General features: G+C 42.8%; 1 protein-coding gene across 1 annotated transcript in view; it reads right to left on the bottom strand.

Annotated features, from left to right (window-relative positions):
• Positions 1-13368, bottom strand: part of LOC134402440 (cytochrome P450 2J5-like) — a 30226-nt gene that overhangs the window by 13865 nt on the left and 2993 nt on the right. The window contains exons 2-5 of the mRNA XM_063131881.1: positions 9901-10063; positions 7023-7172; positions 3417-3577; positions 1009-1185 (exon numbers count right to left, since the gene is read on the bottom strand). Of these exons, the coding sequence (XP_062987951.1) occupies positions 1009-1185; positions 3417-3577; positions 7023-7172; positions 9901-10063 (651 nt within the window). The remainder of the gene's footprint in view (positions 1-1008; positions 1186-3416; positions 3578-7022; positions 7173-9900; positions 10064-13368) is intronic.

Genomic DNA, 13368 nt, shown 5'->3' with positions numbered 1-13368 from the left:
GTGTAAGCTTGGTGAATTTAACCTTCAAAGGTGTTGTTAAAAAAACATGTCTTAACTTGGTGCCAAAATGAAGCCAGTGCCTGTGCTAGTTGGGCCTCCATGGGGAGGGCATTCCACAGCCGGGGTGCCACGACAGAGAAAGCCCTCTCCCATGCCCCACCACAGCGTATGTCTCATGTTGGTGGGATGCGGAGGAGGGCTCCTCCAAGAGATCTCCGGTAGGCTTATATAGGGAGAGGCGTTCCCTCGATTATTGAGGACCCAAGCTGTTTAGGGCTTTAAATGTCATTACCAACACCTTGAATTCCGACTGGAAGTGTATAGGCAGCCAGTGCAATTCTTTTAAGACCGGTGTTATGTGGTCTTTTTAAGATGTACCGGTCAGCAGTCTAGCTGCTGCATTTTTCACTAGCTGTGACTTACGAGTCATCATCAAGGGCAGCCCCACGTAGAGTGCATTGCAGTAGTCTAATTGGGAAGTTACCAGTGGATGCACTACTGTGGCTAGGTTAACGAATGCCCTAATGCCCTGTATTTCATATTCCTGATGCTCAACAACAGCCTTTCCCCCATCCTTAGTAATCCTGGTTGTGAGCTCTGTAGAGTGTATAGGTAACAGGGTTAACTGATACACTTAGAATCATAGAATCATAAAATAGCAGAGTTGGAAGGGGCCTACAAGGCCATCGAGTCCAACCCCCTGCTCAATGCAGGAATCCACCCTAAAGCATCCCTGACAGATGGTTGTCCAGCTGGTTGTCCAGTCAACTTTAACGGTTGACTATGCATCCTATGTGTGCAGTTAAGGTTCTAATCTGCATTTGTGACAGTGAGTATGGAAGCTTAATATTTATCCTCCATGCAGATGTGCAAGAGTAGCTATGACACTGCATGATTTGGGGAGCAATCTTGGTATTTACATCGAAGATCAGCTATTCTGGATTAGATGCTCTTTCACACTTCACCCTTTTATTCAGCAAAAGCATTGTATAAGAAGCAGACGCTTACTTTCTCCATCTGAAGTAGATAGAAATCCATGAAATCCTGTGGCTCATGAAAGGACAGTTCCTCCTTATGCTTTTTTATCTCCTCCTTTGCATATGAAAGCAACAGATGTGAGGCAGCTAACGCCTTTTTGTGAGGCCCTGGAAGATGTTTCAGTATTGATGGGAACATTTCATACAGCTAAAAGGAAAACAAAATCAGAATCCTGTCATCATCAAGGACGACGTTGGGTAACACAACCCCACTCTCAACCAGCTCCTTTGGATCAGCACTTCAGCTTCACTCTCTAGATTATTCTTGATGGCTAAATTATTAATTTGGTTCTCATTTGGTGAAAATCTGGATTTAGCATCTTCTTCTGAATACTGCAATTACTGGATTCTGGCCAGAGGATTCAAGGTACCACTGATATGTATTTGTGGTATGTGGTGTCTATAGGTGTGTGTGTGTGTGTGTGTGTGTGTGTGTACTTTAGTAGGCAACACTCCTTTTTATCCTCTTTAGGTTGCCAGAGATCATAACCACAACACAGATTCTACAAACCACTAGTGCTGCTACTCAGGCGAGCAGTTCTCCTCCATTTGAACTGGTTTCCCTTCTTCATACCTAGGCCATAGCTAGACGGGGCTTTATCCTGGGGCGATCTGCGGGACAGTCCCTGTGCCAGGGAGGGATGATCCCTCGCTTGCCCCGGAATATGGCCCTACACTTTAGGCCCACTTTCCCCGCGGTCTCCGGCTTATCCCGAGACCCCGGAACACATGGGCGGGTGTTGCGGTTTCTCCCGGCTCCTTGCAGTTTCTCGTGATGAGCTTGGAACCATGCACAGGGTGGGTGGAGCGGGAAAATGAAAAATAAATTAAAAAAACTTACTTTTTGCAGACAAGCGCTCATGTGTTCCTTCCGCTTTAAAAACAAAAAACAAAATGGCGGGCACGATGTCCTCTCCCTCTGAGATTGTCGTGTGCCACGTGTAAACAGAGGTGGAGATCTCGTGATAAAAAATATTGCGAGATCTTCACCCCTCTGTCGTGCTAGATGGTGGATTGTGAAGGACCCAGTGAAAAATGTGTTTTTTTAACAAAACAAACCCCAACAACAACACCTCAGTTTTGCCCCTGAGCACCTTGGATTTTCTGGTAGAATTCAAGTGTCCAGTTATGACCTATAAAGCCCTGTATGGTTTGGGTACAGGCTACCTGAAAGACCACCTTTCCCAATCCAGACTGCCCAATTTTCAAGATTTTCTGGAGAGGTCCTTTCTTTGAGACCACAACCTTCAGAGTCATGTTTGGTGGCAACCTGAGAAACACCCTTTCCGATGGCCACTCCCTAGCTCTGGAACTCCCTCCCAAGAGAAGCTAGGTTCTTCTGTCCTTCCATTTGGAGAAACATCCACTTTATTCAAGAAGGCCTTTGGCCTGTAATTGGGTCTGTTGGGATAGCTTTGGTTTGGTTCAGTTCTGTTTTTTTGTTTTTTTACTTTTAAAAATTCTGTAATTATTATATTTTAAATGTATTTTACTGCATTGTTTTATCATTGTAATCAGTATTAATTGTGGCTGAAGCCACCTTGAGTATCATATTCTTGTAAAAACATTACGTACAAATCAAATAAATATCTTTTTTCCTGTGAGATTCAATCATAATTCTATTTATTTTGATGCTTTATCATCAATTTGTCCCTGATATTTTTGAACCACTTTGAATTCTTCAGAAAAAAGCAAGTTAGACATATAGTACATAAATGAATGTCCATTGCTAAACTTGATTGGATTTGATGGCCTTATAGGTAAGGTGACCATATGAAAAGGAGGACAGGGCTCTTGTATCTTTAACAGTTGCATAGAAAAGGGTATTTCAGCAGGTGTCATTTGTATATATGGAGAACCTGGTGAAATTCCCTCTTCATCACAACCATTAAAGGTGCAGGAGCTATGCTAGAGTGACCAGATTTAAAAGAGGGTAGGGCACCTGCAGCTTTAACTGTTGTGATGAAGAGGAAATTTCATCAGGTTCCCCATAGATCCAAAGACACCTGCTGAAATTTCCTTTTCAATACACCTGTTAAAGATACAGGAGCCCTGTCCTCCTTTTCATATGGTCACCCTACTTATAGGTCTCTTCCTACTCTACTATTCTATGATTCTATGATTGAGCATTCATATCTCCAAAGAGTTCTGTGTGCTATACGTGGCCTCCTCACCACATTTATCTTTACAGTAGTTGTGAGAAATAGGCTACATGTTAGACAGGAAAGGGCCCCAATCTTGGGTGGTCTTGAAGACCTCTGATCTTACTTGTCTAAATCCAACACTCTAACCACAGTTGTGAAGTTTTTCAGAATGTTTTGACGGGAGATAGATCGAAGACAGAGGCCTGTCTCAGTTAGAAAGAAAAAGGCTACTCACAACTTGAAATATGCTGCCCATAAATTTTATAGCAACATCAACACCTTCACTCAATTTCTTGAATTTTTCATCTTCAAGAGAAAATCGGTGTCCAAAGGTTACAGCACAAATCACGTTGGCGACTGCATTAGTGATGGGCAAGAAAGGGTCAAGTGGCTGACCTGAAAAGTAAGGTTTATTTATTTATTTACAAAATGAGTATACTGCTCCATATATCTAACAAATTCCAGAGGAGTGCATAAGAATTAAAACAATAAAAGACACACAAATTTAAGCACCATTAAAGTTATCTATCTCAACAGAATGCCAGAGCCTTGGAGCAGCCACTGAGAAAGCCCTCTCCTGCGTACCCATAAGGCGTGCCTGAGATGATGGTGAGACTGAGAGAAAGGCCTCCCCTGAAGATCTCAGAGCACAGGCACACTCACATGGGGGAATACCGTCTTTCATATAACCGAGCTGTATAGGGCTTTATAGGTCATGACCAGCACTTTGAATTGTGCCCAGAAACAGACTGGAAGCCAGTGGAGCTGTTTTAACAGGGGAGTTGTATGTTCCCTGTAAACAGCCCCGCTCAACAATCTGGCTGCAGCTCTATGAACCGGCTGAAGTTTCTGAACATTCTTCAAAGGCTGCTCCACATATTTATTTATTTATTACATTTTTATACCACCCAATAACTGAAGCTCTCTGGGTGGTTCACGTAGCACGTATTACAGTAATCCAAGTGGGATGTAACTAAGGCATGTGTCACTGTGGCCAGGTCCGACATCTCTAGGAATGGGCGCAGAAGGCGCACTAGCTTTAACTGCGCAAATGCACTCCTGGCCACCACTGAAATTTGGGCATCCAGGCTCTGGGCTGAATCCAGGACTACACCCAAGTTGCAAACCAGTGTCTTCAGAGGGAGTGTAATGCTATCCAGGACCAGCTGAATCCTGATTCCCTGATCTGTGTTTCGACTGAACAGGAGCACCTCTGACTTGTCTGGATTAAGTTTCAATTTGTTTGCCCTCATCCAGCATTAGTGCTGACAGACACCAGTTTAACACCAAAACATCTTCCTTGGAATTAGGTGGAAAAGAGAAATAGAGTTGAGTGTCATCAGCATACTGGTGGCTCCACACACTCAAACTCCGGACATCCTCTCCCAACAATTTCCTGTATATGTTAAACAGCATAGGGGACAAAATGGAACCCTGAGGAACTCCATAGTTCCTGCCCCTCCGGGAAGGAATGGAGCCACTGTAAAACAATATCTCCAAGTCCCACCCCAGTAAGGCAGCCAATGATACCATGGTCAATAACAACAACAACAACAATAATAATTTATTTCTTACCCACCTCTCCGATTGGATCGAGGCGGGGAACAACAGCAATCATAAAATACATAAAATACTGATTAAGAACATAGTATTGAATGCTGCTAAAGGGTCCAGCAAAACCAACAGGGACACACTCCCCCTGTCCAGTTCCTGGCATAGGTCATCCACCAAGGCGACCAAAGCTGTTTATATTATATAACCAGGTCTGAAGCCAGATTGAAATGGGACCAGATCATCTGTCTCATACAGGAATCCCTGGAGTTGGGAGACCAGTACCTTGCCCAGAAATGAAACTGGCCAGTAATTATCCAATGTGGTGGGGTTCAAGGAGGGCTTTTTCAATGTGGGTCTTACCACTACATCCTTCAAGCAGGCTGCCACCCTGCCTTGATGAAGGGAGACATTGACCACTCCAATTATCCACTCAGCCAGTCCCCTTCTGGCTGCTTTTATGAGCCAGGAAGGGCAAGTATCTAATACACACACCTCTCCAAGGATCCTGTCCACCTCATTGGGCTGTACAAATTGAAAAGTATCCAATAATACTGGTCAAGCAGGTGCCATAATTACATCCACTGGATCTGTATCAACTATAGTGTCCAAGTCAGAACAGATGTGAGTGATTCTGTCTGCAAAGGGTGAACATATTTGGAAACCAAAAAGGAGGACAACATGGTCGTCCCCAAGGGGGCATGTCCAGTACCAAGGGGGCGTGCCCACCCAAACATAGCCTTGGTCACATGTCTGATTTTACAGCACACATTTAAGACAAATCTGTTCTACATAACATCTTAATGTTAAAATCACTGAAATAAAGAACAAGTGAGAGATTCAATGTATCTGAAATTAACTTCACTCACTCCTACTTTTGTAGGTTTTGCTATACTTTGAAGCTTTTGCTATGCTCTGTGTGTTATATTCTCCCCTTCCCTCAAATATCTTTTCTGACTGTATCTTCACTCATTGCAAGTTGCTGTTGTTGTTAACAGGGTTTGCTACTGGCCCCAGATCAGTTTCAAATTTGGTATGGCTAAAGCTCTACCTAAAAGCTATCACGGTGCCAACTTTCAGCTCTTTATCTTTAAAAATGACAGTTTTAAAAATAATAATTTTAAAACCTCATTTTTTAAAAAATTCCTAAAAAATCAATGGATGAACGGATATGATTCAAATTTGGTGTGACTAAAGCTCTACCTAAATCCTATCATGGTACAAAGTTTCATCTCTTTATCTTTAAAAATGATGATTTTAAAAATAATAATTTTAAAACCTCAATATTTAAAAAATTCTTTAAAAATCAATAGATGAACGCATCTGTTTCAAATTTGGTGTGACTAAGGCTCTACCTAAATCCTTTCATGGTGCAAAGTTTCATCTCTTTATCTTTAAAAATGATGATTTAAAAAATAATAATTTTAAAACCTCAATTTTTTAAAAAATCCTAAAAATCAATGGATTAAAGGATCTGTTTCAAATTTGGTATGACTAAAGCCCTTCCTAAGACCTACCAGTGTGCCAAGTTTCATGTCTTTATCTTAAAAAATGACGGAGTTATAAGCATTTTTGTTAATTCCCATTAGAGCTGCCCTTTGGGGGGAAAATCCGGATTTCCCCTCCCCCTCCCGGATTTGCCTTCGAAAATCCAGGCAAATCCGGTCACATGGCCACCCTGGGCAAATTGTTAACAGTAGGCTGTCAAAAGGTCTGAATTCTTCTCTTGGGGGAACTAGTGTGTGAAAGGCTCCATACCACCCCAAACAGCTCTGCTGAGTGGTTAATAGACTAGAGTGACCAGATAAAAAAAGAGAGCAGGATTCCTGCAGCTTTAACTGTCGTGATGAAGAGGGAATTTCACCAGGTGCTGCATGCATACAAGTGACACTTACTGAAATTCTTTTTTCTATGCATCTGTTAGAGATACAGGAGCCCTGTCCTCTTTTCCACATGGTCATCCTAGGCATGGGGCACAATTGAGATCTTTGGCAATTTATTTTTGAGTTAGAAAACAAGTAAAATACACAAAATTTTACCCCACAATGTACAGAGTACACAAAGATTTCTGTGGACTGGGGACATATGCCTGCATCATCATCATCATCATCATCATCAATTATTATTATTATTATTATTATTATTATTATTATTATTATTATTATCATTTATATACTGCCCCATAGCTGAAGCTCTCTGGGTGGTTTACAAGGATTAAAACATTGAACATTTAAGAAAAGAGATATACAAAATTTAAAACCCGTAAAAACTACCACTTAATATCACATACCCTTTTCACGTGCAAAGGTCTCCACCAGCTGCTGGGCCTCTTCTTCTATTTGTTCCTCCATACCTTTCTTCCCCAGACCCAGCTTCCGCATAGTAACTACACCAAACTTTCTCTGTTGCTTCCAGGTGTGCCCATTTGAAAGTGCAATACCTTATGTCATCAAGAAACAATGGGAAATGATTATGTATAAAATTCAAGTAAAAATGGTTAGGTTCCTGAACTAGCAAAGACAACATTTATCATTCATTCAAGAGCTGCCCATTCTTTCAGAACCTAATAACTGCATTGCTGATGAAGAATCAGACTCTGCCTAGGACAGCGTTAAGTAGGGTGACCATATGAAAAGGAGGACAGGGCTCCTGTCTCTTTAACAGTTGCATAGAAAAGGGAATTTCAGCAGGTGTTATTTGTATGCATGTCACACCTGGTGAAATTTCCTCTTCATCACAACAGTTAAAGCTGCAGGTGCCCTGCCCTCTTTTAAATCTGGTCACCAGGTTTTCCATATATACAAATGACAACTGCTGAAATTCCCTTTTCTATGCAACTGTTAAAGATACAGGAGCCCTGTCCTCCTTTTCACATGGCCACCCTAGTGTTAAGATACTGGTACTGGCCACAGCACTGTGCTTTAGAAACTGCCTAAAAGGCCCTCATTCTCTTCCATCTGAAACATTCAGGGTTGGTTCTCACAGTACATTTCCCCTAATATGGAGTCTTTCCCCTATATTTTCTCTAATACATAGTCTTGGGTTTTTATTTATTTAATTTATTTATTACATTTCTACACTGCCCCATAGCTGACAGTCTCTGGGCGGTTTACAAAAGTTAAAAATAGTGAACATTAAAAACAAATATACAAAAATTAAAAAACATAAAAACAGCAATAACATTTTAAACAACTATTCTGGGGTCTGTTAAACTCAGCATGTGTTGTTAACTGCCTGGGAGAAGAGAAAAGTCTTAACCTGGCACCGAAAGGATAACAATGTTGACGCCAGGTGAGCCTCGTTGGGGAGGCCACCACTCCATATTTCCCCTAATATGGGGACTTTCCTCTAATAAGGAGTTTCAGTTTTGTGCTTGTGGAAGAAATGTATGCACAGTGTCACCAAAAAGCCACATCTGGGCAGCTCTACAGATTATAACTGCTGAGGGGAAAACTGTGATTGTGTTACACTAGCAAAACTTACAACAAAAACCACAGGAAAAACGTGTGAGTGTTACCATTTCTTTAATCACCAGTGTAAATCTATCTCAGAAAGGACTGCCTATACCTGTATGAACCTGCTTGTGCCCGGAGAGGTCCTACTTGCAAGCCTACCACTCCCACTGAAAATGACCAAACACAGATTATTTATTTATTTTATTTATTGCATTTATATCTTGCCTTTTTTCCTCCAGGGAACCCAAGGCAGCATACATAATCCTCCTCCTCTCTATTTTATCCTCACAACAACAACCCTGTAATGCGGGTTTTGCTGAGAGTTTGTGACTGGCTCAAAGTCACGCAGTGGCTTTCATGGCTGAGTGGGGACTAGAACCCGGATCTCTCGACTCTCAGGCCAACACTCTAGCCACTACACCACATCATCAATCCTGCTCTGTGGAGTTCTTTCCCACCATCATTTCATCTTCTTAGTGCAGCCCAGAAAGGGAATAAGAACAGAAATCCAGGTAAGGAAATCTTTGTTCCCTCATCATAGTTGTATCTGGCTTTCAAGTAAAGGTGGAAATAATAAATCCTTTCAATTTTATGATTTCCATCGCAGGAGTAACATACGGTATAAGTCTAACAAGTAAAACCTGATATCCTTGAGCCATCTGCAGGAATTTCTCTCATCCCCCAACATGACTACGTGAATAGCATACGGCATTATTACTTAATTGCCCTTGTGCCATAAACATAAACTGCCCCTGTGCCATCCGCATATCTGTGCTGTCTCCAAGCCGATGTGCCCTGCGTACAGGCACTTCCCAGCCAGGTTAATGCAAGCTCCTTGTCTAAATCCAACAAACTTTATTAAAGAATGGTGACTTACATTTCAGAAGAAACTAAAGAGATCATATAGGGAGAAATAAGTAATGGATGCTGGTTAAAAAGGGGTGAGGCCTGTTAAAAAAGGAGTGTGCTATGCCAGGTCCTCTAGGGCTCCTGCCTCTTTGCTGTCTAGGTCTAAAATGAGAAAAATCTCCAGCCTAAAGGGAAATCCTTACTAATCCATTCCAAACTGCTAGGTTCCAGCTACAGCAGTCCTGGCTAGCAGATCTTTGATCTCTCTTCTTTAAAGAGCTGGGGGCAATACAGTGTATCTTATTGTCTGCCTGCCAACCTGCTTGCCTACCTATCTCTTACCTTCCACACCACTCACCTGCCCTTGCCCACCTTTGTTCCTTTCCCAGATCCACCCATGTGCCTTCAGCCTCCCTGCTCCTTAGGACATGTCTACACCAGCCCTATATCCCGGGACCATTGCTGTGCATCCAAATGGCACACAGGGCATCCAGGGAGCAGGCAGGGACAATCCCTCCATTTTCCTGGGATAACCCTTAGGTGTAGAAAGGCCTTTAGTCATGACCTTTCCATGCAAACCTTTCAAGCCAGCCAGACTTAGCCTTGAAAACCTTCACCACAATTAAGTCAGACCACCTCTGTTGTCTTTGGGATTTAGGTGATTTGTCGGTGTATCAGACTGTTTGGAAATCTCGGTGCCTAATGCAATGGCAGGTAAATTTAGTGGAATCCCTATTTCCAGAGTTCACCTGCTAATGATATTTACAGTTGTTTGGAACTTCCACAGAGAGAGCACCTGTTATCTTATCCCCCTCACCCTGCTGGAGAAGAGAGCAGTACAAATCCTTACTCTTCACAACTTACCCCTTCCTTTTCCTAAACTTGTAAAGAAAGGAGTACTCGGTCGGTCAGATAATTCTTCTGCATGGTCGATCACTCCTTCTTTCACAGCTTCGTATCCTGACAGGAGTACCAACGGTAGATGTCCTAGCCATAAAGTGCAAATGTTTCCATACTGCTTTGCCAGCTGCCGTTTGAGTCAAAGTAGAGAACAGAAATGTTGCAGTCAAACAAATCAGATTATGTCGTACAAAATATTTGACCAAAACAAAACAAGAGAGAGGGTGGGTGGATCCCAAATGCATGTCTGTGCTAAATGTGGTCTGAAAAGTTTGAAGACTACTCGCTTGGAGAAAGTTCATAGGTCTTTGGGCTATTACCAAGCTATTATCTTTATAGCCTAAGCAGAACATTTAGCAAGTGATACGGAATGGTAAGGCACTTGTGATCCACACCTAGATGATGACCTAGATGATTCTGTTGCAAGCAGTTACAAAGAAGTCATGCAGAGAAACCTGTTCTGTTTGTTCCTTTTGCAACCAACTTCATGTGAGGCACATGTGAAATGGGACTGGTTGATGACAAACTTGCTATTAGAGACCTCTTGTCTTTTGTCTCATCTTTTAAAGATGGCTAAAACAGGGGGTCCCCAACCTCTTTAGGTTGCTGGGCACATTTGGAATTTGGAGAGAGTGTCATGGGTGCTCTCACAGTATCAACCGCCCAATGAGCTTTGGCTGTGGGGTGGTATATAAATGTAATAAATAAATAAATATAAATAATTATGACACCCAAAGCGTTTACTCATTCATAAACTGTCTACCATGATGGGTGAGGCCAAACACAAACCACTCATTTCTCAAAAGGGAAACTGGAGAGACTAAAATAAAAAGTAACTTGTCCAAGAACCTAAGGACAAGGTAGAGATTGGAGTCTGTGCTCCAAAACACAACACGATTCCTTTGAAGCCAAAGAAAGTATAGCTGGACTGACCGGATACAAAAGAGGGCAGGGCTCCTGCATAGGATGACCATATGAAAAGGCGGACAGGGCTCCTGTATCTTTAACAGTGGCATAGAAAAGGGAATTTCAGCAGGTGTCATTTGTATATATGGAGAACCTGGTGGAATTTCCTCTTTATCAGAACAGTTAAAGGTGCAGGAGCTATACTAGAGTGACCAGATTTAAAAGAGGCAGGGCTGCTGTAGCTTTAATTGTTGTGATGAAGAGGGAATTTCTTCATGTGCTGCCCACATGTTAATGACACTTGGCCCCCGTCTTTACGGGGCTGCTTTGGCGCCGCGAGGCACCTGGCTCCCACAGTTGCATAACTTCCTGGCATCTGCACGGGAAGGAAGGAAGGTGTGAATGTTCTGGCTCTGAAAAAGTAAAACACATAAAAATGTGGGGGGGGGGGGTGAGAGGAGAGGAACAGGGCCCTTCCTCCCCCGTTTTTATTTTATTGTCTGTACCTACGCAGCTGCACAGGTACAGATAATAAAAAAATTAAAAATGGGGTAGTTAGGGACGGAACAAGGAAGCCAGAGGAGGACATTATTATTATTATTATTATTATTATTATTATTATTTATTTATATAGCACCATCAATGGACATGAGGAAAAGGACTGGGTGAACCACATCTTCGTCCTCTGGCTGCCCGTTCCTCCCAACTCGCCCCATTTGTTTTTATTTTTATTATCTGTATCTGCACAGATAATAAAAACAAAGGGGGGAGGAATGGCCCTGTTCCTCCCCTTGCCCTGTTTTTATTCTTTTGCTTTTACAGAGGTGCGGGCTGCCCATGGCGACCAATCAGGGCGTGCTATGGGCTTTGATGCCCAGAAAGTCAGGGTAAGTGCCCAACGTTCTTGGAGCGGACAACCATCTGTCAGGTATGCTTTAATGAGGATTCCTGCTTTGAGCATGGGGTTGGACTTGATGGCCTTGTAGGTGCCTTCCAACTCCACTATTTTATGATGACTTGCCTTTACTACGAAGCCACCCTGGGGCAAACCCTTTGTGTAGACATGCTCCTGCTGAAATTCCCTTTTCTCTACAACTGTTAAAGATACAGGAGCTTTGTCCTCTTTTCCATATGGTCACCCTAACTACTTCTGTATGTAAACCTTTCTATTCTTTCTGTTTCAACCTGGTGCCAAAAAGATAGCAATGTTGGGGCCAGGTTGGCCTCAATGGAGAGATTATTCCATAATTGGTGGGCCACCACAGAGAAGGCCCTCTCCCTTGTTGCCATCTTCCAGGCTTCCTTCAGAGTAGGCACCTGGAGAATGATCTTAGAATTTGGTTGAATAAACTGCCCCCCTTAAGTATAAGGGGCAGTGGGGAAAGCAGGACGTGCTGCACCTCCCTGTAAACCACACTGCAGGTGTCCATCTTTGAGATTAGAAAGTAGGGGTGTGCATGGAACCCCCCGATCCGCTTCTCTTCCAGATCCACAACTTCTGGATCAGGTCCGCTCTGCTCCGCTCCGCCTACAGTCCTCTCCGGTTCACTGCGAAGCTCCGGATCCGGATCGGAGCTCTGCTTCCCCCCCCATAGGCTTGCATTGAAATCCAAAAAAGCCTACAACTTTTTTTCTGTTAACATTAGAAACCTCAAATTCGGCACCATGACACCTCATGCACGTATACACATGCATGCCAAGCGTCAAGCCAATCCAAGCCTCCCCTGATTTTGGGAGAATTTTTGAAAATCGGACACCCCATTTTCAGACATGGGCAGATAAAAACTTGGAAGCAGGCACATCCACATTCATGGCAAGTTTCAAGCAAATTCCATCATCCCTGATTTTTTTTGGGGGGGGGCTTTAACCTCTAACGCATCACCCCTAACCCCAATTCACACACCCCTTTCTATATCTCTGTCAAGTTTCACGTTAGAAACCTCAAGTTAGGCACCATGACTCCTCATGCACGTATACACATGCATGCCAAGCCTCAAGCAAATCCAAGCCTCCCCTGATTTTTGGGGAATTTTTGAAAATCGGACACCCCGTTTTCAGACATGGACTTTTCTCTGACATTTTGACAGATAAAAACTTGGAAGCAGGCACATCCACATTCCTGGCAAGTTTCAAGCAAATTCCATCACCCCCTGATTTTTTTGGGGGGGGACTTTAACCTCTAACGCAGCACCCCTAACCCCAATTCATACTCCTTTCTATATCTCCATCAATTTTCACGTTAGAAACCTCAAGTTAGGCACCATGACACCTCATGCACGTATACACATGTATGCCAAAACTCAAGCCAATCCAAGCCTCCCCTGATTTTGGGGGAATTTTTGAAAATCGGACACCCCAGTATCTCAGGGATTTAAAGCTGCAGACAGCTCAATGGGGCCATTTCAAAGGAAATCCCAACATGCCATGAATTGGGGAGTAGATAACCCTAAATATGAATCTTCTTCCACACTTGAAAAATTGATTTGGAACTTCAAAAAGTCTAAGTGAGCACAGGAAGGACTTGTC

This window comes from Elgaria multicarinata, chromosome 8, assembly GCF_023053635.1.
Source record: "Elgaria multicarinata webbii isolate HBS135686 ecotype San Diego chromosome 8, rElgMul1.1.pri, whole genome shotgun sequence".
In the NCBI taxonomy this organism is placed as follows: domain Eukaryota; kingdom Metazoa; phylum Chordata; class Lepidosauria; order Squamata; family Anguidae; genus Elgaria; species Elgaria multicarinata.
This window is presented reverse-complemented; position numbering and strand designations above follow the sequence as displayed.